General features: G+C 40.0%; 2 protein-coding genes across 2 annotated transcripts; one reads left to right on the forward strand and one right to left on the reverse strand.

Annotated features, from left to right (window-relative positions):
• Positions 1–407: 407 nt before the first annotated feature.
• Positions 408–8,902, forward strand: emc1 (ER membrane protein complex subunit 1). The gene is made up of 22 exons (XM_029506108.1): positions 408–535; positions 943–1,070; positions 1,203–1,268; positions 1,397–1,490; positions 1,575–1,703; positions 1,965–2,091; positions 2,245–2,394; positions 2,614–2,781; positions 3,306–3,377; positions 3,606–3,704; positions 3,819–3,915; positions 4,507–4,623; positions 5,027–5,226; positions 5,388–5,537; positions 5,787–5,948; positions 6,180–6,299; positions 6,562–6,699; positions 7,495–7,668; positions 7,861–8,071; positions 8,234–8,318; positions 8,406–8,535; positions 8,723–8,902. The coding sequence occupies exons 1-22, from the start codon at positions 444–446 to the stop codon at positions 8,900–8,902; spliced, it is 2,889 nt and encodes a 962-aa protein (XP_029361968.1). The 5' UTR covers positions 408–443.
• A 2,335-nt stretch (positions 8,903–11,237) lies between these two features.
• On the reverse strand, positions 11,238–18,812 carry errfi1b (ERBB receptor feedback inhibitor 1b). The gene is made up of 4 exons (XM_029507107.1): positions 18,687–18,812; positions 14,631–14,789; positions 13,837–13,916; positions 11,238–12,897 (listed from the first exon to the last, which is right to left on the reverse strand). Exons 2-4 carry the CDS (start codon positions 14,675–14,677, stop codon positions 11,900–11,902), a joined length of 1,125 nt encoding a protein of 374 aa, XP_029362967.1. The 5' UTR covers positions 14,678–14,789; positions 18,687–18,812; the 3' UTR covers positions 11,238–11,899.
• Between the last annotated feature and the right edge of the window lie 8,698 nt (positions 18,813–27,510).

Below are 27,510 nucleotides of genomic sequence, written 5' to 3' on the forward strand. Positions count from 1 at the left end.
TTGTCATCGTGGTAACTGTAAATCATAGATGATCATATAGCCACTTAAAAGCGTGAAAGTCGAATTCATTTCATTATATTCTATTCACACTACTTTTTAATTAAGGCAATACACTTCAGCAGCCCTACCAAAAATCCACCTCATCAAATTATACATACTCGTATATACTTGTATACAGTGTTCGGAGCGGAAAAGCGCATTGTGAAATTACACATTTCGGGTAAATGCATCTTATAACTTTTGTATGAAACACATATATAGTTGATGATTACACTGCATTAGTTTTTACTAAATGAACGCACACCCTTGATTACGACCATGTATTTATTCGTGTCTGGACTGTGGGAGGCAGCACTCCTCTTTTTTAGCACACTAAAAAAAACAAGACAGCCTACTTCCGGTTTCCTTCTTCCTTTCAAGAGCAAGCCAAAGCTCCTGCTGCAATGGCTAAGCTAATTTTGCTGTGCCTGAATTTTATTATTTTAAGTAACACAGTCGAGGCTGTGTTTGAGGATCAAGTCGGAAAATTTGACTGGTAAGAGGAATCTGGAGATTGAATCAAAATGTCTGATATTTATGGTCGTGTTTTAATGTGGACATGCGAATGTCACTACCTATCTCTGACACTGGCTGCGAGCCGGTGTGTTTGTGCTGGACTTTGTCTTAAAGAAGCCATGAAAATGACAAATGCAATTTATAATTATATTTTGTTAACTAGCTTGCCTCAGGTGCTGCTAACTTCATAGCTGTGATTAAAATTGAAAAAGCAGTGTGTCTAATAAAAATAAGTAATATACCATCAGGCCAATGACCTTATTTATTTTTTCATTTCAACTGTGCATCTGGTCATCTGGTATCTGACCCTTCTATTGATGGAAACATTGAGTTAGCCCTAATTATAAATGATCTTATTGCTCGAACTTTTCCTTGTCGTTCAAACAGGAGGCAACAATATGTAGGTAAAGTTCGCTTCTCTCACTTCGACACCCATTTGCAGTCATCTAAAAAGGTGCTTCTGGCCACAGAGAAAAATGTCTTTGCTGCTCTCAACACCAGGACGGGAGAGCTCTGTGAGTAGTTTGTTAGTTTATCATACTAGACAAATTGGCCCAAGTAAAGGGGGGGGGGGGCTAACTACGAAGTTAGCAGCACCTGAGGCAAGCTGTTAATTTAATGAATGTTAAATTATTTATTTGCTACAGTTTGGAGACATGTGGACAGGACTGGGCCAGAGGGAAACATTGATGCTCTTTTGCTACATGGACAAGGTGTGTGTGTGTGTGTGTGTGTCTATATAATAATAAATACATTTATTATTTATTAATTTCTTTTTATTTGAGAAACCTTTTCCTTCCTCCACTGAAAGTTATTTTAATAAACTGGTCTTGTTTTTCAGATGCAGTGCTAGTGATAGGCAATGGCCGCCTTCTCCGCTCCTGGGAGATAAATGTTGGTGGCTTGAACTGGGAGATTGTTCTTGATTCTGGCAGGTGATCACGTCTCCGAGTGACAGTGATTGAGCTTATAATTGCCCTGAATTTGATGAAGAGTAAACTGTCTTCTTTATGTCTTAGTTTCCAATCGGCATGTTTGGTTGGATATCAAGGCACAGTAAAACACGTGGCCGTCTTGAAGAAAGCTTCCATCTCTCTCCATTATCTTTCTAATGGCCATCAGAAATGGGTAGAGAATCTGCCAGAAAGGTAAGTGACCTTGTATTTCAAGTTATTCTTTAAACATAACTACCTTTTTTTTCTCAACATATACTTTTAGTTGAATCTTGTCATCGATAAAACATCTATCCTTAAATCAAGTATTTTGTGTATTTTAAATAATCTTGTAAGACATTGATATGTTTTCTAGCGTTTGGAGGAAATAATTTTGATAGTCAACATATTAGTTAAAAAAGATCTGATTAAAGTAATGTATGGACTTTGTAACTGTCTGATTGTTGATATCTGCAGTGAAACTGTGGATTACCAGGCTGTTTATTCTGGTGGGAATGGAGACGTTTACGCACTGGGAGTCGTTCCCCACTCCCACATTACTGTTGTTTCTTACAATGTAGAGGATGGAGAGATAAATAAGCAGGTAATCCTTATTTTTCACTGCTGTATAAGTATAAAAGTGCTATGTTGAATATATTGAATGGAAGTAATTTAATAGTTGAATACTTCAATAAAACAATCATTGCTTTGAATAAGATGTGTATGTGTTTAATCACTTTGCTTATGTTGTCTCCAGATGTCAGTCGAAGCTCCCTGGCTGTCCAACATACAGGCCAGCTGTGCAGTGATTGCCAAGGAGATGTTGGCATGTGTGGACTCTTCAACTGCATCCTTATACATGCTTGACTTGCATGTTCAATCACAAATGACCCAGATCCCTCTTCAGGTACTAAATAAAAATTAAAGTTTTATTTATTAATTTTTTTCCCCCTTCATGAAATAACTTGTCCCCTCTACTCTGGTTTGGGTAAGTCTGTAGATTTCTTTTTTTTTTTTTTATGCATTTAAAACCAAAAAGATAGGCCTCTTTCTACAAAAATTCCGTCTTACTGTGTTAATACTTTTTACTGTTAATTAAGTGAAGTTCCCCTTTGTCTTCTTGTAGTCACTGGGACTGGAAGTTGATCCTGGTTTCCAACCAGCTCTTGTGTCGACTCAGCCTAACCCAGCACGACCACCACTATCTGAGTTCTTCCTTCAGCTGGGGCCTGAACAACACCTGCTGCTCCAGCTCAACAATGGTCAGATAGTTGTGCTGAGGGATTTCAAGCCAGTATGTAACTGCTCTTTTGTTTCATTAATAATTGAATTCCTGACTATTAATTATAGTGGTATTACAATTATCCTACTCTGCTTTCCTGTGCTTAAAAGCTACATTTGCTTACCTAAAATGGAAATATAAGGCACAATATATAAAACATCCATGGAAGGAAGTGTGTACATACATGTGTACACACACATAAACACACACATACACACATATACACACATATACACATATATATATATATATATATATATATATATATATATATATATATATATATATATATATATCATTGTACCTGTTGGTTAAAAGTATTTTCTTAAATTACATAAAAAAAAGTTTAAAGATGCCAATATTTTTAGGCGTTCACATCTATAAAAAGTATTGATGATGATGATGATGATGATTGATTATTATTATTATTATTATTATTATTCCAAAAAATATAAATCTCAATCTCAGCATATCATAAAAGGATATTGTATTTGTAGAAGTACCTTGTGATGCATTACACTTTTCTCCCTTTATAGGCAATTCTAGTGTCATTTGCCACCACTGGAGAAAAGACTGTTGTTGCAGTCATGTCTCCCAAGAATAAAACTGTGAGTTAAGAAGAAATATACATTCCAACTTCTTAAGTATGTGGTTTTTGCACATTACAGTGTTTTCCTCTTGTATGTTGAATGTGATTGGCATTCTGCCATTGATTTGTCAGGCTTGTTGCATGGTGTTTAGCTGTGAAGGTTGTTTACTTAATATTTTGCGCTTGAAAAAAATATGATATTTTTCTTACTACTGTTGTCCAACCCTCACCCATTTTATCCCCATAGGCTTGCAGTGTTAACCTCTTTAGTGCAGAAAGTGGACGAAGACTTCTAGACACAACACTGATTTTTAACATGGATCCTAATGGTGGAAAACCTGAGAAGGTATTTCACTTATTTTATTTTATGGGTGTGGACATGATGTGTACGTTAAGCTTCAGGGTGTTGACAATGGTATTCCAATCTTAAGTTGTTTTTTTTTTTTATTCTGCCTTCCAGCTGTATGTACAAACATTTCTCAAGAAGGATGACTCTGTGGGGTACAGGGTCATGGTGCAGACAGAAGACCAAACATTAACTTTAATACAGCAGCCAGGTATGGACAGTAAAAACAGTTCTGCCTGTCACTGATGTTAATGTTCCTTGATGTTTTTATTATATACCACTGAGGGGCGCTAGAATAAAAAAAAAAAAAAACACAATTACGCAGACCTTTTTACGGATGTAGTTTGACTAGATCCTACAGGTTTCTGAAGTGCGGATAGTGCATTTTTCTGCATTGGACATATTGATGACTTGTAGAGAAAAGTAAGCAGCTAACAGACATGTGAAACTTCTCATTTATATGAGTCCATCCCTCATGATGTTTGCTGTTAAGATCCAGTACATCTTTCCCACAAGCAAAAAGGCTCATGAGCCATACTTTGCCTCATGATAACATTCTGATGTATTTCCACTTCTTAATCACCACGAACACTGCCAACATCTGACCACTGTGCGGAGCACAAACAGGCTCTCGGTTTTCAGATCACACACGTAGTCTTGTCCTTTCCACAAATGAGGAGGGAAAAAATATGCCTCATGTTATAATTCACAGACACAGAAAGCGTCAGCACAATACATACTGTAAGAGGGTGTGGAAAATGGAATGAATGATTACAGAAGGATAATGAGTCTTGTTTTCCAGGGCGTGTAATGTGGACAAGAGAGGAGGCCCTCTCAGATGTGGTAACAATGGAAATGGTGGATCTGCCCCTAACAGGAACTCAGGCAGAGTTGGAGGGAGAGTTTGGCAAAAAGGCTGGTAAATGTCAAATCAAAATCCCTTCCAGTCCAAATTCTAATCTCTGCTTTAGACGAGACGATCAGTATTTAATCTAATATTTTAGTGCTGAAATGTTAAATTTTTCCACTTTCCTTTTTTTTTTTTTTTTTTGCTGCGTTTGGATTTAGCCATTCAAGGTAACAGATTTGTCTGCTCTTATTAAGTCGCACTCAATTGCTTGTTTGAAAGTAACTCTCAATCTTAACACACACGCAAACTTATACAAATGCACGCATCCTAATTAATGTTGCAAGCAATACAAAGTGATCTTTGAGCCTTTTTAATGCTGTGAGGTATACCTTTGATTTGCTTGTAATAATGATATGGCTGATTTTAATCCAGTCATCAAGCAGTTTTTGTGCCCTTGCTGTAATTTCTCCAGATGGCCTGATGTCCATGGTGCTGAAGAGGCTGTCCTCTCAGTTAATTTTGCTGCAGGCTTGGATCTCCCACCTCTGGAAGCTGTTCTATGACGCTCGGAAGCCCCGCAGCCTCGTAAAAAATGACGTGACCATCGAGAACCTGTCCAGAGATGAGTTCAATTTGCAGAAGATGATGATTATGGTTACTGCATCTGGGAAAGTATGAAAATAAAGCATACCCTTAAGCTGCATAGTTGTGGTCGAAGTAGATTGTTTTATTTTGTCTAAGATTGGGCAGGCCTAAACTAAAATTAAACACTAAAACATAAGCACCTCTTCAAAACTTGGTTTTTCCTACACTGTCCTTTCTTTTCTTTTAAGCTCTTTGGGATTGACAGCAAGACTGGCAGTATTTTGTGGAAACATTACCTGGATAACATCCCATCTAATGCAGCTTTCAAGCTAATGGTACAGCGGACTACTGCACACTTCCCTCATCCCCCACAGTGCACGCTGCTCATCAAAGACAAGGTATTTAATAAGCTTTCTGAGCTCTGTTGTTTTAGAATTTAACAGTAAAATTCTATTACCTTGTGCCAGATGAACATAAAAAAAAACAAGTTGTGTTACTGTGAAATCAGCAGGTTTTTTTTTTGTTTGTTTGTTTTTTTGTTTTTTTTCTCTCCTGTCGTCATTGACACTTGAGAAATACAGGCTCTGGTCTGTATCTCTTTAGTAAAACATCTTTAATTAATCATCTCTAATCATTCTTTGTACAAGGACACAGGCCTGGCCACACTCCATGTATTTAACCCCATCTTTGGAAAGAAGAGTCACATTACTCCACCCACTTTGCCTCAGCCAATACTTCAGTCACTCATACTGCCCCTCATGGACCAGGATTATGCAAAAGTTTTACTTCTCATTGATGATCAGTACAAGGTTAGTACCAAACAGTAAACTGGATCAATATTCTGAAATAACTTTTATACAAACCGTCAGCTGTGTCTCAACCCATTTGTACCCACATCCATTAGATCAACACACAATAACTTTTTTTTTTTTCTTTCCATCTTTCTTGCGCACAAATTGAGCAAAACACTCACACCCTGTGTGTGTTACTGGTAGAAACAGTTTGTTAAAATTGTATGCATCCTGCTGACTTTCCTCCAGGTTTCTGCCTTCCCCTCGACAAAGAATGTACTGCAGCAGCTACAGGAAATGGCCTCATCTATATTCTTTTACCTTGTTGACTCCAGCCAGGGAAGACTTTGTGGCTACAGGCTGCGAACCGTAAGTGATCAGTCAATTTACTGCATTGTGTCAAGGTTTTTGTAAATCTCTGTACATTAAGGGCTAAAGTGTTTTGGAAGAAGTTTAAGAAAGTCTTAGTTTTGGTTTGCAAACACAACAGAAAAGATTTAAATATTTTTGTCGTTTATAGTTGCAGTGATAATTTTCCTCCATATTTCAGTGCACAACCCCAAAGTGATAGTTAAGACATTTCAATGGTCGAACAAAAGAATGAAAATGGGGATTTTTATTGTGGTTTCAGGACTTGTCCACTGAGCTAATCTGGGAGGTCATCATCCCGACTGAGGTACAGAGAATTGTGTCAGTCAAAGGGAAAAGGCCCAATGAGCATGTACACTCCCAGGGCAGGGTGATGGGAGACCGGAGTGTCCTGTATAAGGTATAGTGACTTCCCCTAAAATTTTACTAATACAACGGTTTGCACAAAGTGTTAAAAGTTAAAAAAGTACGCAATTGCTCTCAGACAACTACTCCCCGTCCTCTGACGTAAACTGAGAACTCACCATTCCGAGAACACTGTTCATCATGCCACCATTTCCTCAGTGAATCATATTCACACTCCCACTGACTCTGAATGAGAATCAACCCCCCCCCTTCTTATTTCCCCCCACCATCACCACCACCACCACCACCGGGGCTCCTCAGTGGGATTTTTGTGACATCTGAAAAAATTTATCTGCTTCAGGGCTACTTTCTTATAAATATACAAAAGTACATCAACACCATAACTCTCCAAAGCTTTCAAGAAATTCTGAGGGCTTGGATATTTATTACACCACACAACACACATCTGCTAATGTCTCCAGAGGAATCAAGGACATCAAAATCATTCAGAATCATCCCTTTGACATCTAGGACATTTTCCAGTCAGCTTTTATCAATGTAATGGACTGACTGACAGGGAGGTGAAATATTTGCTGTGATGTTTTAATTTCTTGTCACATTCATGCAAGAAATTACTTTTAATCATGTCTCAAGAGTATTTTTTTTAATTCAATCTTCATAAAAACTTTCAGGCTGGTCGACAAATACTTGAATACATCTAAACACAAGACCTCATAATTCAGCGTGTCTGAAATGTGTAACTGAAAAACACCTCTTTTTGAATTTATTTATTGACAAAATGTGCATTTTTCACCTGTGAAGATACTAAATGAATCACATTTTTATGTAGTATTTGAACCCCAACCTTCTGGCGGTGGTGACTGAGAGCACAGACCTGCATCAGGAGCGAAGCTTTATTGGGATACTGTTGATTGATGGTGTGACGGGGCGGATCTTCCACGAGGCTGTTCAGAGAAAGGCCAGAGGGCCGGTGCATGTTGTCCACTCTGAAAACTGGGTCGTGGTGAGTATTTGTGACAGCTATGGTAACTCCTTAAGGCAGAAATAAAGATCTTCTCTCGTTTGTGTTGGCTCAGGGCAACTGTAAAATAACTGCACACCAATGTGATTTATCATTTGACATATTAATAGAGACACTTGACTGACATGTGACGTGACTACTGAACATGTCCCCTGCCTCTGTTTCATTCTGCAGTACGAGTACTGGAGCACCAAGTCCCGCAGGAACGAGTTTTCAGTAATTGAACTGTATGAAGGGATGGAGCTCTACAACAGTAGTGTGTTCAGCTCACTGGACCGGCCACACGCTCCTCAAGTGCTTCAACAATCTTACATTTTTCCCTCCTCCATTTCTACCATGGAGGCCACTCTGACAGAGAAGGGCATCACCAGCCGCCATCTGCTCAGTAAGTGTCAGTGGCGCATTCAGCTGTCTGCCACATATTTTCCAGTCAGTTCCAGTTTATAAAAGAACCCACCTTTTTTGTAAGTGAAAAGGTCTTTTCTTTAAGCCTTTTCCATCATTTTTGGCCCATTTCTACTATTTCATTGGGTTTGTTTTGTCACAGTTGGTTTGCCGTCTGGAGGGATTTTGTCATTACCCAAGATGTTCCTTGACCCACGTAGGCCAGAAATAGTGTCTGAGCAAAGCCGGTAAGCCCTCAAGTCAAGTTTGGTTAAAAACATGTTGTTATTTGTCTCTTTTCCCCCACCCTGTCTAACCTGTCATTAAATCTCCAGTGAAGAGAACCTGATACCATACTCACCAGAGTTGCTGATCCGTACAGAGTGGTTCATCAACTACAATCAGACTGTATCAAGAGTGCGAGGGATTTATACCGCTCCATCTGGGCTCGAGTCAACCTGTCTGGTGAGTCTGCTAACACAATGCTGACTGGTATGATGGTTCATCATCTGTCTGTCACGTTCTGACATATGGATGTTATGGATTTTTTTTTTTTTTTTTTTTTTTTTTTTTTTTTACCCCCAAAGTCACACACCATTTTCTCTCCGTTAAAATAAACTAAGATCTCCTAATGTTGCTGTCTTTCTTCTAGGTGGTTGCTTATGGTCTCGACATCTATCAGACACGCGTGTACCCCTCGAAACAGTTTGATGTGCTAAAAGACGACTACGACTACATGCTGATCAGCAGCGTACTCTTTGCTCTTTTCTTCGCCACCATGATCAGCAAACGCCTGGCAGAAGTCAAACTGCTCAACCGGGCTTGGCGGTAAAGTGATCATCAAAATCCCATCTCTGACAGCCCCAAGGCTGCAAAAAGGGCCTCAGCCCAAAGAGAAGAGATGGCTGAGGCCGTGCCTGTAGAAGAACATAGGCCAAAGTTCAATAAGGCCCGTAATGAACTGCAGGGGTGAGGGTGAGGGTGAGGGTGAGGGTGAGGGGAGAGGGGGGTGGGAGTGACAGCAGGAGTTCGCCCAGGTTTTATGTGTTTATTTTTTTAACTTATTTTGCAAGCACAAGTAATTATTTCATAGTAAGATAATTGTTTTTGTGCCATGCCACTTTGATTAAATGTTTAACACAAAACTAATTACAAATGAGTGAAACAGACTTGAATTTGTTAAATTGTTCCTCCATGTGATGGTTGTTGTCTACAATCTTCAGAACAGGAAAAGGGGTTTGAGGTTTGATCTTTGAGATGAATTTTAATATATTCACTAGAATATAAAATCTGCTAACCTGTTTGTGTTACGTTCCTTGTAAGCATGATGCCAAAACATGTCAGCACAAGGGATTGCTATTTTTCACCTTTACTCTTCAATACAATGTGGACTCATAAGGACATTCTAAAGTCTGATACTTCACCAATCATTGCTTTCTTATTTTCCCAAGATTACATTTCATAACATTTTTGTTTTGTTAGCATGCAGTCATGGAGAGTAATAATACATGTGGAAGTCAGGAAAAAAGAGAACAAGATTTGGTACAGAACGTTTTATGGTTTGTACTTTCAGCCTGCTGAAGCACCGTAATACCCAAATGCTATTTGGTCTGATAGCAAGTATACTGTGAATATAAGAGGAGATGGAAGTTTGTGCTTGCCTGAAGACTCTCCCTCTAAAGGCTCTGTCACACTGTCTTTACCATCACATTCATGACCAAAGAGGATGGTCAAGACTAATGTTTATTTTATGTTCATCGATCATCCTGCCGCTCATGTTTGTAAGCATTTTACTAAAGCGTGCTCTGTTGTTGATGTTCCATTAAAGTTTCTCTCAGACTCTGTTTGAATATCTTCTTCCTTGCTTTTTAAAACTTTCTGATTTGTTAAAAATGGTGTAGTTGGTAAAGCTCACATCCCATAAAGAGGAGGCTACAAGGCCTTCATCTGCTACGCTGGTTTGATTCTTTTCACCAGTCTCTAAGCTAACCCCAGCTCCTGTCTGTCTTTGAGCTGCCTTATCGAATAAACCCAGAAAAAAAAAATCTTGAAATATTCAATGAAGTTTTTCAAATAGTGCAATTTTAAATTTGCTTTACAATAAAGTGTATTTAAATGAAAACCTAACAAGTGCATCTTCAGTCATACAAAAACACATGGATGACATGATCAAAAGAAATTCTAGTTTTTTTCTGCATTATTGTGTGTTTTATGCATGACAATTAATGGTTGAACAATTTATACATTAAGGAGAAGTTTTTCACGTGTTTCCTCTTAATGATGATTAATTGTGATTTAGGCACAAATGTACTAAGAAAATTGGGATCATGACATCTTTTTCAAAGAGGATATTGTTTCAGACACAAGTGTCCTACAGAGACTGGAGAAAGCAGAGACAAAAAAAACATTGACCACTGAACCAATCAGAAGGAATAAGTTATTTTATTTCTATAAATAGATTAAAAACACAATTTTACTGATTTACATTTGACACATTGTGAACAATACAAACAGCCTCTGCTCAGATCAAATTTGACAGAACCTTCATGAGAACTTAAACCACACTGTTATAAGAAAGGATGTAAATGTGAGTCTGCACTTCAACAATTTAAATGTAACATGGTTTCCATGCCCACAGAGACATAAAAGGAATCATTAAAGGTCCAATCTGTACATTTTTGACAATGTATGCAGTATTTCATCTAAATTAACAGACATAATTAAACAATTTCCCTTAAGATTAATATTAGTTTGTAATCTCATAATTGGAAATGTGTGAAAAAAGCTAATGTAAAACCTTAAACAGCATGGCAAAATGTTAATGACTCAGCTGTTGGCTTCATGTTTGTGTCAGAGGACCTGCCAGTCAATTTAAAAATGACAGCAGCTTTCAGTCATCTGATGTTTAATTGTGGTCCATTGACTGTTTCTGCTGAATAAATTAAACACAAAACATCTCAGAATGGAATATTTTGAATCAATTGGTGTCTGAAATGATAATGTTACGTATTTTGCAGTAGAAATGTAGCTTTGTACTTGACATAAAAAGACTTCAAAATTGTGACGGTTGCTTAACGGGAAGTGACATAAAACATAGAAAAGCCACAAGCATTGAATTTGAAAAAAAAAAAATCCACTGAAACAGAGAATGTCTATCATGTGACCTGTTTATAATTTCAAGATGTGTCACTCCAATATAGGCCACATTTCTCACTGTCAAATTCATCATAAATCAGAGAATAGGTGAAAATAATTTTGCATTAAAACATTAAATCTATCTGTACATTACACTCATTATTTAAAGCAGCATTGTCAGAAAATACATGTACAAGCCCAGCTTGTACATACAGTAATTATTTGCTCACCTCTATAAAAAATAAGTATTATCTCAGCTTCTTTTAGTGATATGAGAATGTAACCGTCAGACCTAAAAATTAGAGAGAAAAGATGTCTTCCCTGTGTGATAACAGATTGAGTCTAGTAACCAAAGCCTAAGATCTCTTATCGGATGTAAATATTTCTCCACCACTGGTGAAAACACAGAAGCGTTGTGATGTCATCACGACACTCCAGTGTCCATAAATTAGAGGAGCCGTCACAAAAATACTGACTGGTAAAATGTTCCGTTAAAACAATCAAAGCCTCAATGTGGTCTGGTATAGGTCATCGGAAAAAACATCAGTCATTGAGAATAACACCATTAGACATTAGACATACAAATGTAGTATGCAGATGTTTTCACGCACTCCACACTGTGCAGTGCATCATGCGGTTTTATCTGATGTCAGACAAAGAACTCAAAGTTTCAGACACAGCGGCATGAGGGCTTCTATCTGTTCTGCCAGACTCTGTGGTTTTCCAGCCTCGCCGGTTCACTGAGGAGTCTCTCTCGTCTATCTGTTTGTGATGGTCGGTCTGACGGCAGGAGGATGTAGTGTGTGGCACTTGCCTGTCTGCCATCCTTCAAAATGGGAACGATGCAGGGAGAAAACTGAGCTACAGGTGGCGACCTTTCACTGTGCTGTCTCTGTAACGCCTTGCTCACATATTTTGGGTTAGCAGCAAAACTCTGAGTGGCAGGCATCACACCGTTGATATAAATGGGAAGGCTTTTGGGGCTCGGGGTACGAGGTGGGCAGGGTGGGACTAAAGGGACCCTTGGAGGAATTTTGGGAGGCTTGTCTTCCTCATTGGCGCTCGTAGACTGTGAGAGAGTGGGAGGCTTTCGCGGGATGGGGATACGAGGAGGGATTTGTGGCTTGTCAATGGGACATGTTGTGTTGGTCTTGTGTGGCTGAAACGCAGGACCTAAGAGAGAAAAACGAAATCTTGATGTTTGGTGTTGGTCTGGCTGTTTGCTACTTAAAGGATCCCCAACTGCTGAAGCACCATATTGGTGGTCTTCTCGGTGTAGAGCAGGTTCCCAGTGGTTGGCTCCGAACACACCTCTTCTACCTGTTGGTCGGTCCTCTCCGCCTGGCCAGGAAAAAGCCATGGAGCCAATCGAGCTCTCTTGGTAGGCATGATTTACTTGGCCACAGTCTTTGTCTCTTCCCCTGGATATGGGCTTGGGACAGCTCTTGGGCAAAAGGCGCCGTCGGTCACTGGTAAAAAACTCCACCTCACTATCAGCAGCTTCATCAGCCATGAGCTCCTCAGGGTCAGGCAGAGGCGGCAGGGGCTTGGCCTCTTTCTGGAGGCCACAAAATACTGTCCGTCTCTGGGAAGAAGGGACCACCTGGTCTCCCTCATGAAGCCCAAGTATGTTATCAGACGTTAGGCGATAAGTATCAGCGTAGAAAGGAGACTGTGGAGCTGAGATATTGGCTGTGGGAGGGAAAAAAATCATGCATGAAGTAAATGTCTACAAGGGATCTAAAATGACACTGGAGATCAAGAAATCACTGTGTCATACAAGGTTTTTCTATCACCGTTGTTTCCTTCAGAGTGGAAGCAAATCTCAGAGGAAGAAACATGGAAAACAACTTGCAACGAGAAAAATCTCTTCACTAGAGTGTAGTGACAGTGTAGGAGGGAAAAATACCAGTGGGAGTGGGCTGCCCACTCTCCTTAGAAAAAAACACCCCCACTCCAATGAAGGCATCTTACAGGAAACAAGGGGGAAAACACGGTGAAAACAACCGCTTAACCTATCACCCTCTTCGTCAAACATCAGCCACAACACCCTGATTAACACAGGAATCATCATTATCTGCACGGCAGGCCACAATCTTAACAGAGCTTCCCATAACCTTCTCTGTGGAAACATCCGGCGTGCCCCTGACTGCAGGAACAGCTGGTGACCAGGGAGCGATAGCTTCGCCTCCTCCTTCACTCTACTCTCTCCTCTGCTACGCTGCTCAGTCCTGTGATGACAAATTCACCTATGCTGTGTCTTCATCGTGTTTTATTGCTCTAACGGGGTTTGAATTTGAGTTTGTCAGGCCTAGATGAACTTAAGATTATAAATCCATTATAATTGAATTTATACAAATCTCTTTTTTTCTGTGGGCTTACAGCTCTACCGCTGTGTTACATTTTTAACCTGTTTCCAGCTCCCATCTGCAATTTTCAATGCTCAAAACCCATTTCTGTGATCATCAATAAATTGAGACTAAAATTAATATTACAGTGTACCCAAGAAATCTGTCCAACAAAGTCAAATTCACGATCAATGTAAAGCATCAATTATTTTTAATCTTTAATTTCTGACAACATAATTATAACATCATTCCTTATGTGCAAAACTAATCAAAAAGCACTCACAGTTCATTTCCTTGGCCATTTGCTGTTGTTGAAGCTCAGTCAGGTTGTGTTCCATGTCAGCACTCACGCCAAAGCACACTCTGCAAAGAGGAGAAGTTGAGAAATACATTCAGCCCAGTGCATGTGTGTAAATCATTTCTGCACATAACCCGTCATGGGTAAGTCATTATACGTGAAATAACAAGCATGACATGATTTTACAGAATATATGTTCTTTTCATTTTTATTTATTTACATAATCTAACAGTATTTCAAGTTGCTCAGTGTCTTCCATGAACTATATTCTTCAAGTACAGCTATTCCTTATTATCTAATATTGTTATTTTTTCAGTGCTTCATATTATTTTACTATATCTCTTATTACGATTGCTAATACTATATTTCTGTATAACATATAGAAGACATGTAGCCTCCTGTGTGGGTTTCTTGGGGCTTTTTTTGTGTTTAAGGGGTTTCTTTGTTATTACGTGTTTGGTATAATGTTCAGATTCTAAAGGCAAAACTGCATTCGGGCAATTTAAATAAAATTTATAAGAAGAAATTTTTAAGAATAGAATTAATTCTGATCAATAACACAGTGGGAGTCATTGAAAGTGAAGACACGTGACCTTTTGTTAGAGATGCTGAACTTGTTAAATTATGTTTCCATCCATTTGAATTTTCTCTTTTTGTATATCTAATACGGTCTAATACTATACGATGATATGAGTGACAGGCTTGTCACATTATTAAAAAAAACAACTGCCTCATGTTGACATAATGTTCTTGTCAGCGTCAGAACAATGTCCACAAACCTGTTTAGGTCATGCTGTCCCCAGTAGTTGTTCTGACTCCAAGCCATGTAGCAGTAAGGCAGTGGTCTTTCTAAAAATCATGAAGGGTTTATTTGCTAGAGCTCCCGCACAAGTCGGTCTCCTCAGACCCATCACAGCTTCATTGTGTTCACTGGTGAGCTTTGGGGAGACAAACAGAAAATTGAGAGGTTAATATTCATCTTCTTCTAGGAACACTTTGTTACAACAGGTGTGTCAGAATTAAGCATTGAACACATTAATCCTTCTCATGTGGCTTTCTCATTATGGCACTCATTCCATTAGTTCTAGTCACTCCTTTATTAATGTGCAACGCTCATCAACAGGACAACTAAGCTATGTCCATCTGGAAAAAACAGCACATGCAGCTGCACTCCTTGCCAAGGAGGTCAAAGGTCGAGACAAATTAACTAGAATAAATGCTTAACGGATCAAGATACAAACACATATCACCTGTAGATAACATCATTATAGGATTAATGCAGCAGGGCCATCCTTAGAGACCCACACTCTGTGCTGCACTAAAACATAACTGAGGAAAAGAGACATGGGATCACAGTTTATTTCAACTTTGCCTGACTATTTTCTAAAATATACATTATATACCGTATAAATCACAAAACTATAAACGTCACATCAAAAGCCCAGTAAATTACTTCAGTCTGCCCTGGTAGCTGCCATTTCTATGGCTTTGCGGTTCCAGCTTAAAGCTATTTGTCTGATGAGCAGGGTATTGCACAACCTCTGGGTCAGAAGTGGGAGGGCAGCAACACTCCTCGCCCTCCTTCCTCTCTGTGACCATGAAACCCTGCAGTATCCACCCTTACAAAAGGGACTAATTGTGCAGCATGCCTGTGATGCTCCAACACTCAAAATGGCACATCACAATTCCACACTTACACACTTAACACTTCGAGGAACAGCGGGTTCCATTGAGACTATGTTTTGGGTCCTAATATATTTAACTTATTCAATATTTGTTTGAGAAAAAAGGGATATTTAAGACATGATAGCGCAAAGTAAATAGCTTACTATTTTAGTAATGTGTTTGTATTCTGTTCGGTTAGCTAATATGTAAATGAATGCCCAGCCAATGTGTAATTTCATTTTAATGTTGTTTAATGTGATTAAAATGATAGCTGCTTCTCTTCACCTAATGTACACATGAACACCTAGTTCTATTCCCATGTGGAAGGGGGCAACATCTACTTTGGCCCTTTTGCTCCTCTCACAGGATGCACTGTCAGTGGGGGACCTTAGGTTAAACTGACCATTTGGCTCACCTGCTAGAGCACTTCATATTAATCCTTTGTCCTCACCAGAGAGGCCTGGGTTTGAGTTCAATCTGTGTCCCTGTGTTGCATGTCATCCTCCCTTGCTCCCTGTCTTTTTCCACAACTGTTCACTTCAGCCATAATAAAGGCACAAAAAGGCACAAAAACTGAAAAACACACCATCTGACAAGTGAAAACTGACTGAGGCCCTTGTGTCTGCAGAGCCCTCTTAAAAACCCAGAACCCTGTTTAATATTGTCCAGACATGAAAATCAGGCTCCTACTGCTTTTCCAACCATAAAACCAGCTCCTTAAAAAGCTTTATTTCATGATAAAATGGAAGCAGTAAACTGAAGATGCTCTTCACTGTACATTTCCTTTCCTGTCCTTTTCCTGAATTTAGTAATTCACCTGGAAACAGCTGATTAGGAATCCAGCCTACACACACACGCACACATGACGGGCTCCATTTTACTATCACCCTTCAACTTTATTCTTCAAACTCCTTCTTTGTTTCATGTCACGAATAGGTCTACAGTCAATGTGGGAAGCAAACAATGTAGAGCACGCATAATGCAACAAAAAGCTCACCACAAACAAAACAGTGACACATGAATCTATTTGAATATGAATGTTTTCCTTAAAACAACCAACTGTGGCGTCATTTCTGCCAGTGAACCTCGGCGATAGAAGACGCGGAACAATTATGAATTCTACCAGCAATTACACAGTGTCCATGAATGGAGCCACTCTCAATCATGAATGGGCCTTTGTATCACATTGGTGCTGAGTGAAACAAGCCTGAAAATCCAAGTGAACTCTCCCATGAGGTTAAGACTGAAGATATACCATGGAGACAAGCAGACGTGGCCAAGGTATGAGCCTGTGCCACAAATCCCCTCATGAGCCGGCACTGTTGGAAGGACAGCCCAGAGGCCAGAAAAAGCTGTTTGTTTATCTCGTGCAGGAGCCATGATGTGTTGTCCTTGGCTCTCCTCACCTCACAGCCTTTCACTGCTTAGACCTTCACAGATGTTTTAATGATGGTCCTGGCATGCAGCATGCACTTACATCACTTAATTACAACTTACTGTAAGTTCTACACTCACAGCCTGTACAGAAATCTAACCAAGGTCCTTTGATGAAAGTATTTTCCACCACAACATTAATAGGACACTATACGAGACAAAACTGCAGTGGTATGGGACTCAAAAGATCAGTTTTCAGCACCAATAATTTTAGCCAAAGCAAGACTAAGCTTCTTCTATAACAAAATATTGTGTAACGAGACCATGTAACAGAGTTTTTCACAAAGCCTTACAATCTGCCATCAAACTACATCTGTCGCAGACATACACACATATTTAACGTGTGCGGGGCCGGTGCTGCTGGTGTAGCAGGGTCAAGTCATTCACTTCACAAAATAATGAGAATTCAGTGTAATACTTCCTGATAGCATATAAGTGGAATTTTCCACATAATATACAATAATGTTGTATCTTTGTGCTAAAAGTTTATAATGGAAATTGAAGCTCATCTTTTACATTTTTTATGGGCTGGAAAAATTCCACCAAGCCAGTATTTGCCAATACTGATATACCATTTTAGCAATAATAATTAGATGACTCTGACTTTTTTATTTTATTATGTGTGTGTGTGTATATATATATATATATATATATATATATATATATATATATATACACATTTATCTATTTCTTAAACGTTTTGCACTATTAAAATTATAATCATTATTCTCCAAGCACCCTACCTGTCCTACCAGTTTTCTACAATAAATTTCACTACACCAAAAAATAAATAAATAAATAAGCTTTTGAATCTTGACAGAGGGAATAATTAAGCATTAGCCTCTGTGATTACTTAATTTCATTCACAAAATGCACTGTAGTTTATGGCCACATTGCTCTTTATGGCATGAAGCATTGAGAGACTGATCAGATTAATAAGAGCACTCTTTGATTATTGTAGCTGCTTCAGTCAGTGCTGCTGGTAGAAAAAGCCAGCAGGTGCCAGAAGTTGCCCTGAAAGTTGCAGCAAATTTTACTGTGTGAACGAGTTGGTGAGAGTTTACAGAATAAGTTATCAACCTCAGTCAAACACCCATTTCAAACAACGATGTGACATGAGGACAATACCTGTAGAGCAACACTGCTGTCAGTGGGGCTTCCTATAAATATAATAAAAATCCAATCACCTGACCAGCCTGAGGCAGAAAATGTATTCAGGCCGTTTTAGATGTAACAGGTAGGTCAGTAATTTATGTTAGGATGTTCAAAAGTTCCCTTCATTTATACAATTTATTTAAATACTAGATTTATTCTCAATTATTAACATTTCAACTAAACCTTTTCATCTTTATGTCGTTACAAATTAAAATACACGTTTTGTCATTTTCTCTCTCTGACCGATGAATCTATTCATTTGTTATTCTGATTTATCGTTATGGTCCCTCCTCAGCGCCCACCAGCGGCTCCCCGGAGATGGGCCGAGCAAACCCCACAATCATCCCGCCCGACGGCTCCGCGGGGCGGACACCCAGCGGCCATCCGGCGGCCCCGGGGATCCCTGTCCCCGGTTCACCCGAAGGAACAACAGCAGCACCGTATTTATGACCAACGACCGCGTCTCATCGTTTTTTCATTCAACTTCTAAAACCCGGAGCAAAAGACAACCACGGAGCGCGGCTTTGTTTAAAAGCCTGGTCCTAAATACATAAACACCAAACCTCGATTTCGTGGCTTACCGTGGAAATACGGGATACTTGTCCATCACGTAGATCTGGCTGATCGGTTCCCGTCCAGGGTGAGAAAATGTGTGATAGTAGGAGGCAGACCTCCGGTCAGGACCGAACCATGTGCGACATCCCTCCTCTGTCAACAAGCCTGGGAGCGGAAACTCATTTTGTCAGAGTGACGCGCTTTTCCACATCTCCTTATAAATGCATCAGCACTCCGGGCACATTACTGTAACTCCACCCAGGACGGCCTTAAAGGGGAAAAATACCCCTACAAATAAAATATATATATATAAAAAAACATCAGGCAAACAGTGGAAAAGCATACAAAGCAAGGGAGAATAAAAGAATCCCACCCAGGAATACTTTGTAGGCTGATGGTCTTCCAGCTGAATTAATGGGTCAAATAGGCTTATAGAGAATCACCCAAGGTGTGGCTGTCATTATCCACACAACATGCCCTCACTGCCAGAGGAACAGTGTAAATCACTGACACATGTGACTTCTCCAAGGCATGTCTGTTCAGAACCTACAGACCTTGACACTGATCCCAAAATGATTTATGCTCATGTCTCACTCAAAATATGTTTCCAGGGTAAATCCATCGACCATCAGAATCTCAATTTGAGATCTTCTGAATTGAGGAATAAATGAGGATATGGAAAATTGCCCTGCATAACACAGTAAAGAGTTTTGGTCTAACCAGTTGAGAGTGAAGAGTGTGTGTGGGTGTCTTCTGGCAAGATATGAACTGATAGTGAGGAACAAGATTGGCAATATGATCGCAGTGTGTGACATCTTGGTTTGAAGCTTGCATGTCACGTAACAGTTCACTATTTGTTTGTTCAGTCATGCTGACAGAGGCCGAAGGACAAAACAGGAGGTCATTAACCAGAAAATAAGAGGGAGGCAAGTTCAAGCCATTCTTGTTTTCACCACAGAGTCCGGACCACACGGAGACTTCAGTCTGCCTCCACACTGCCAAATAATATTTTTTACTGTGCTAACAATCCCAATAAATCCTCAGAAAAATAGGCACATTAAATAGAGTAAAGCACTCTATAAAACAGCTACCTCATAAAAGCATATGTGATGCCAAATGACCCCGTCACCTTCTGTATTTTTGTTCACTTGTTCCAATGTTGTAACACTTCAATAAAGCCCATACAGGGTCATGTATGAATTAAGGAGTGCCTTATACCGACAAACCCGCTGTAAATCAAAAGCCCACTAAATAAATACACATGTACTCTGATTGTATTGCTGCAATCACCAACTGTCCCTCTCCAACCAACGTAACTTATTTGCTTAAAGGAATACTCATACTTTGTGGCAAATATGCTGTTTGATCGACTTCCTGTTGTGCAACGAACTGATTGGGAGCACATGTCATTTCAGCGTGACATAAATATATCAAATTACTTTCAGTTGTGACGTAAGAGCTAGTGATGCAGTGCAGATCACGTCTCCATTTTAAAAGCCAGGACATGCCATCCCATTAAAAGTCCTGGTCTGGTCATTTGTTCTGCTTTGTTGTGCAGATGTCACGTAGCGCCATCCAATATTTCTAATTTTTACCACCTGGGCCAGCAGATTTTTTTCACCCCTGCCGCTCTGCTGTTGATCTGTGGCCCGCTGTGGGTGCTTGTGGTGACCCAGGATGCACAGAGCTGTGGGGGTTGTTGTCAGGGTGGGCCGGTCTCCCACAGTGGAGGTCAAGTCATTTCCTGCTCTGAGAGACCTCCGTCCCTCACAGATGTCAGGGCAGTCAGAAGCCCACCTCCCACATCTGTAACCACCCCCGACCCATGCGCTTTTTTCAAAGATCTTATGGACTGCTCTGAAGGAACTCCCGCTTGTTGCTCCAACATTTAAGTTACACCATTAAATGCTGGATTCAAATAAAATGCCTCTTTTTAAGATTTTGTTGTGAGCTCAATTTGAGTGAAGATGTGAAGCCTGTGAATCATGAACATGCGTTAGCAATAAGTAACAAATTAATAATAATCTTAAGGCAGAGCACATATCGCTATATAAAATTGCTGTGAAAATCAGATAATGAGAAATATATCCGAAGATAAATGTCTACCCACCACTCATTTTACAATATCTCAAGCTGGAGAAGGAAATGAAGTAGGTGTTAACATACTGTACGTGTTCTATGGTAAATACATTTGTGTAGGTTGATGTGCTGACATGGTGACACAGGGAATTCTCTTATAGAGGAACCAGCTGTGTACAAACATGTAATAGTAATTAGTGCACCGTTACAGACTGCAGACAGACAAGCCTTTGGCGGTTTTCAAAGTCATGGTTGGCCTATCTTATGTTTGAGCTTCATATTCCTTTTAATCATAATGCAGTCATTTCTGTGAATCAATGCCAGAGGCTGCAATAAGTAAAAAGACTCCAAACGTGCATTTATAATAGTTACATCTGCTACATGTTGTAACAACATCAAAATTCCTAACCATTAATATTAAAGGTTCTGAGTAGATGAGTAACATGAGCCGAAACAAGGGGCATTGTCACATGGCGAAGGAATTAGGGGGATATGAAAAAGAAATGATTATGAAATTCTCAGATCTAGTTTATTGCCCTTTTTTTGGGGATCTCTGTGTACCATTCACCACTTCCTTCAGCTTGGCATGGAATAATTACATTTGAGGTTTTTCCTTCAAAGCTGACCGCCAAACAGAGGATGTGTTTTATACCGATTCATTTTTTTTCCCCTAAAGATAGTGAATAAATGAAATTCACAAAACCTAAGACCAAGTTATGCATCAGTGCCTAACTGTCTACAGAGGCCTGTGTGATTTGAAAAACACACACTTAATTTAATCTTCCTTAATTTAATAGATTTGCAGTTTGGCGTGACAAGTTGGAGGCGTCAGGAAGGAATAAGCCTCCTCAAATATCTGAGTGGGCTTCGCACCTTGGCCTTTGACCTCATCCCGTGAGAAGACAGCTCAGTTATCAAAGAACCAGCAACCACTTGGAAGAAGAGGAGGATGGGCTAAAGAATGATGTTTGTGTTGCCTTTGATTGTTGGATAGCTCAGGAACTGTGCTGAGGGCCAAAAGAAAATGCTTTCTGTGAAATCTATTCTGATGCAAGGAGGAAAACTGTTCATATAGCATTTCTGTTAATGCATTCTGTGAACTAAATACAAACGAAGTTGGGCAAGCGATGGAAAGCACACACATGCAAACACACAGCTTTATGTGTGTTTGGGCTATCTCTCTGTAAAAGACATGAAAGCAATAGATTTTTTCCCGGGGGCGCCAACATTGAAAGACCAAACTGAATCAGTAGGCAAAGAAGTGACTGAGGAAGTGGCAAGGATGAAAGCGATTTAAACTCTGTGACATCTGATTTCATGGTCACGGCTTAAAAGAATAGCCAAGACCTAAGGATGAAAAGAGCAATTCAAGATGCAGCAGTGGACGCCTGGGCAGCTTCCGTGCCCGTGATTTCAGGCCTCAGTGTGAGCAGAGGGTCTGCACACCCAGCAGGGTGCCTTCCGCATTCCTGTGAAGTTGATCCCTGGTCCATTAAGAGTTTCAGTTGACCTGATAGAAGAGAAAGGAGGCAAGACCAAGGCTTTGTATGTTTACAGAGAAACTAGTGAACTCTTACTTCCCTCTTGAGCAGCAGCTCAAGCCATTGAGTCAGAGTAGAACAGATTATCTGTTGACAGTGACACAGGGTTTGCTTAACACGCCACAGTGGCCTTCATTTTGGGTAAATATTTGCTTGTTTTCAGTGTTTGCGACTTGCTCTGGGGTCAAAGTCTATTCGAATCACCACATCATCAGATCATACAAGAATGGAGAGCAACACAAAATAGTCAAATTTGGTAATGTAGCTGTTCAAGTGCCCTCTATTTACCTTTTGTGGAAGGACGTCACAAGTTTATTGTGCTGAGCTTGGTTGTGGGGAGTTAGGATTGGAGGAGAAGTAGCCAGCTGTGTTTTCACGGCCCACAGATTTCCTCAGAAAAATCCTGATATATTCTCTGTCAGCCTTGCCACATGACATGCCTCACAGTCCTGAGGCATGACGAAGTCAATCTTCCTCTTTTCTTTTATGCCGTCTCTCACTCCCACCCTCCTCCCATTCTTTCTCTCACCTTACTTACTCTGGCTTCATCATTTCCTGTTGAGTCATCCATACAGGCAGACTGCACCATGTTTTACAGTTTACTGCTCCCCTACTTGCTTTCCTCCTCCACTTCCTTGTTCACAGATTGCTGTCTTGTAAGCAGGAATAACGTTGTGTGACATTATCAAAGCCCTCCAGTAGACATTACTGCAGAAAAGCACGAGATTCTCAGAAATATCAAAGCAGACGAGGGAGCCTCTTCCTGGCACCATGACTGATTCATGCAATAAATCACTTTGCGTCTCATAGGACTATTAACTCTGCAAAAAAATCACCACACTCGGCACCCCAGCATGTTACCAGTCTATATCAGTGCTGGGGAAAAAAAATTGTTTTGAGCAAAAAGGGGGGAATGAAGGACACTGTGAAGAAGTGACCCAACATTTCCAAAAATATTGGTAACGTGGATTTCTTGGAAAATAAATATATTTCTTTTTTGGGGGAAAATATTTCTGTTGCTATTGGCAATTTTAAATGTATCCTAGTAAAGTGGGAGGAAGTGATGCTGCGGTGAAGTAAGGCCACGCGTAAACGTAGGCAGTGCATGCCTGCGTGTGAGGGAGGGTTGAGGGCAGGGCTCTGAGAAACGAAAGGGTTCTGTGGTCGACTGGTTGAGTCATTCAGAAATACAGCTGCTGACTCAGTTTGCAAACTTCTCCAGATCACGTCGCCAGTCTTTCTGGCATTTCATGTGTCAGTGTGTGTATGTGAAAGGTCTATTCTTGCGAGGAACAAATAACTTCAATTCTGAAGACTTGAAGGACTACAGAGATTCGCACTACAAATGCCCAAAGCAAATTATATCCAAAGGAAAATGAAGCATTGCCAAAAAGGCGTGCCTCTTAACACCTCTGCTGTAATCTGATCCTGGCATCAGGCTCTTTTTCTGTGATTCAATCATTTCGTCATTTCGTCAGTTTTCTCTACACACCCTTCTTGCCTCAGTATTCTTCAAAGTGTTCCAGTCCAACCATCGAGACAATGTGATCCATCAGGGAGAATGGACTCTGGGACCTGCTCCAGTCTTAGTCATCCTGGATGTGTTGCAATGTCCAGGACTGAAGTGCTGTTGTTGACATTATTGTGTTCTGGGGTAATTATCCAGGACACCTCCCTCCATCATGGAATGTGATTGCCTGATAAAATTAAAGGAGATATTTTACCTTAGTATGATGCAATGTGATTCATACAATATTTATTCCATCACCGTGAAGGCACACAAATAGCCTGCTTGGCTTTACTTATTTCTTTAAATTGAATGATAATAAAAGTGATGGGTATGTTTACAGCCCAAAGTGTAAAAAAGGGCATTGGCTGCTCTTACAGACATTATCTCCCTGAGCAGGCTAACGCCTACAATTAACAGCTGAATCTCCCAACAGTAAATGTCCATTTTCCTTTATAATCTGCTGTAAAAACAATCGGAGGCTTATCATTGAGAATCACTTCCAGCAAACAGAAAATGGCTACACTGGTCAGATGAAGCCACATGTAGCAGCAACAACACCTGCTGCTTTCTGCTTATTTCCGTGTGCTGCCACACGTGATTGTCGCCGGTACACATCGTATTTTACAGATACATTTATTTTATTTACCGTCATCAGTTGGACAAATGAACGTCCTGGTTTGTTTTAAATGTTGACGGCTAACGGCTAACGTTAACGGCTGTTAGCGGCGGTTGAATTAGCCACAAACATGCGCCGTTTGGCAGATTTGTTTATCGTTGTATGTGTTGATTTACTGGTAAATTTGGGCGTTTTGATACATACGGCCTGTATCGGTCACTCTTTACCTTCTTGTTAGATATATTTAGTCATTTTGAAAAAAGACAAATCCCAAAAGTCAGTTGACTAGCTCCGTTTGGCGTTAGCTAGCTGTGGTAGCACTAGCTAATTAGGTTTGTTTACTATTTTAACTCTTGGGCTAACGTTGAAGTGAATACATTTTTTAATGGAATGATGCCTGTGATGTTTTTACAGGCGTTGTTAGGTTAATGCTGGTTTAACCAATCTTTAGTTTTACTTTAATAGTTATCTGGTACAGCCTGATCTACGTCTTCAGGCCCAACATGGATCAAAATTCAGCATGAAGAGTTCATCTGCTGTCAGGAGCCAACTACTCGGAGATTATTGTAAATAATGCAGATATTCAACTGATGTTTAGATCAGGCGACAGCTGCGGTGATAAGGAAATACTTCATTTATGTTTTTAAACCAGACTTTTTGTGGAGTTAAAGCTTGATGTTTTTTGGACAGCTGAGACAGACCTGGCCAGACTGCAGCTGAAGTACCGCAGGACAGAGGCAGCCAGACGGGCTTATACTGACAAGACCCAGGGCCTGATCCTCAGAGACAAGTAAGTCCTCCATTCACATGGCACAGAAATCTTGATTGTAATCCTATTTTCTTCCATTTTTTAAATGTCCTTGAATTCTCAGTTAGTCAGGGCTGTTGCCACATATAAAGGCTAGTTGCCAGATTTAAGCCCCATTACGACCAACACTAATGAGACTAGCGTAGTTATTAAAAAATATCTTTTCTCAGTGTCCATATTAACCTGGACATTTGCTATATCCTCTACAAGTTAAACATGTGTTATCTAAACTTTAGTTCTGGAGCAAAGTCTCTGTGTCTCTTATTCATCAGGCAAGAGATCCAGAGGCTCAGGGATGAACGTGAAAACCTTTTACAGAATCTCCACCTGTGTCAGACTAGTCGTAGCCAATGGACTGATACTAGTTTTGTTCATGACCTAACTGCCATGTTGGCATGGGGAGACAAAATAGATGAGGAGCTGAGGGCGGAAAAAGGCAAAGTGGCATCTTTGAAAGATCAGGTAATGTGTGCTTTCCTTTGGGCTTTACCCGCAGTGGTGTAGATTGAATTCTTTCCTTATTGTACCACCACAGTTGAAGGCACACGTTGACTTGACTTTCAGATTGTGGAATGGGAGAGGAAGTTGGCAGGACAGAGAACCGGTGGTGGAACTACACATCGTTATTTGAAATCAAACAGTAATTTATGTTTAATTGAAAACAAACTACATAGGGTGAGAATTAATTTTCCATTGCTTCATATTTATCTAAAGATCGTGGTTTTTTGCCTTTAATGCCATATTAAATTCAAATAATTCTCTATTTTAGGGTCGCACATGCTTCAGTGAGCTCATGTCAAAGAATGGTCAGTTGAGGCAGGAGCTGAAGACACTGCAGGCAGAGAAGAAATACTTCCTACATCTTCAATCTGGCCTGAAAAAGGTAGATTCAGTTTGCATCAGTCACTTTTTAAATGGTAATAGTATACCTAGGAAGTGCTACAATAATTGCTCACACTTGAACATTTTGTTGACATCTGAAAAAGTTTTAGTCTTAAACTATTTTAAAACAGAAGATTAAATTCTACATGAAATATTGTTAAAAAAAAAAAAATGCCAGTCAACAGGCAGATGTTGATAATGGAATTGTTTTATTGTAAGATGGTCAGTGAGGGGGTGTTAAAAAAAAATACAATTTGAAGTTGTGGACACTTAACTCTTATCTCATCCAGGAGCTGCATGCGATTCGCAAGGATATTTTTAACCTGATGGCTAAATGTACTGAAGCCTTTGATGCCAGGTAAATTACTCCATAACATTCTAAAAAATATCTAAGATAAGATAATACTTTATTGATCCCCATTGGGGAAATTCAAATGTCACAGCAGCACAAGGCAAGAGAATAGGCAACAAATAAAGAAATTAAATAAGACACACAGGGCAGGCGACAAAAGACATTAAATAAGACAGAGACAACAATAAGATAAAAACTGCTACAAGAACAAGGTTTCAAAAGTTGCAGATAAAATGACCAGAAAAAAATCGAAATCAGTCAGTTAGGTTAGAACTGTGTGCTGTCCAGACTGCTGTTGTACATTCTGATGGCGGTGGGCGTAAAGGAGCGTCTGAAGTGTCCACTTCTGCACCGGGGTGGGATGATCCACTGGCTGAATGAGCTGCCCATCAGCCACAGTTGTTGTGCAGAGGGTGAGAGGGATTGTCCAGGATTGCACAGAGTCTGACCTTCACCCTCCTCTCAGCCACTGTTTCCAAACAGTCCAAGTTCAAACCCACCACCGAGCTGGCTTTCCTCACCAGCCTGTTGAGCCTGGTGATCTTAACAGTCTTGGCACTGCCCCATGATCAAAAGACAGCAAAGAAGAGTACGCTGGCAACCATAGACTGGTAGAAGGTCTTGGGGAGCCTACTACAGACACTGAATGACCTCAGTCAGTTACTTAGGAAGAACATCCATAGATGGCATCTGCATTATGAGTCCAGTTTATTGTTGATGTGGGCCCCAAAGTGTAGAATTGAAAGACTACTCCTTCACTCAGTTAAATGGCCAGACACAAGGAATATGTTAAACTTTCCTTTAGCTATTTGAATAGGAAAAGGCAGAGACTGCTACCTTTGCTAAAGTGCATCGAGATTTAGTAGGGACGTGGACTACCTTAGTAAGGAAAAATGAATACAGCAGAATAGATCACATTGGTTCAAGTCACACATTTCAGGCTCACTTGGATGTCCCTGCTTGCTTCTTATACAATATACAGTTTCTGTACTTTATAAGCTGACATCTTAGATGAATGAAGTACATCCACTATGTATATCTGTGAGATAAGTTATTCATGGC

This window comes from Echeneis naucrates, chromosome 7, assembly GCF_900963305.1.
Source record: "Echeneis naucrates chromosome 7, fEcheNa1.1, whole genome shotgun sequence".
NCBI classification, from domain to species: Eukaryota; Metazoa; Chordata; class Actinopteri; order Carangiformes; family Echeneidae; genus Echeneis; species Echeneis naucrates.

Coding starts and splice junctions, on each gene's coding strand:
- errfi1b (XM_029507107.1), bottom strand. CDS start 14,677: ATGGCTTGGAGTCAGAACAACTACTGGGGACAGCATGACCTAAACAG. Junction 13,917..14,630: donor GGACAGCATGACCTAAACAG/GTTTGTGGACAT, acceptor TCCTCTTTGCAG/AGTGTGCTTTGGCGTGAGTG. Junction 12,898..13,836: donor AATGGCCAAGGAAATGAACT/GTGAGTGCTTTT, acceptor TCCCTCCCACAG/CCAATATCTCAGCTCCACAG.
- emc1 (XM_029506108.1), top strand. CDS start 444: ATGGCTAAGCTAATTTTGCTGTGCCTGAATTTTATTATTTTAAGTAAC. Junction 1,071..1,202: donor CACCAGGACGGGAGAGCTCT/GTGAGTAGTTTG, acceptor TATTTGCTACAG/TTTGGAGACATGTGGACAGG. Junction 2,782..3,305: donor TGCTGAGGGATTTCAAGCCA/GTATGTAACTGC, acceptor CTCCCTTTATAG/GCAATTCTAGTGTCATTTGC.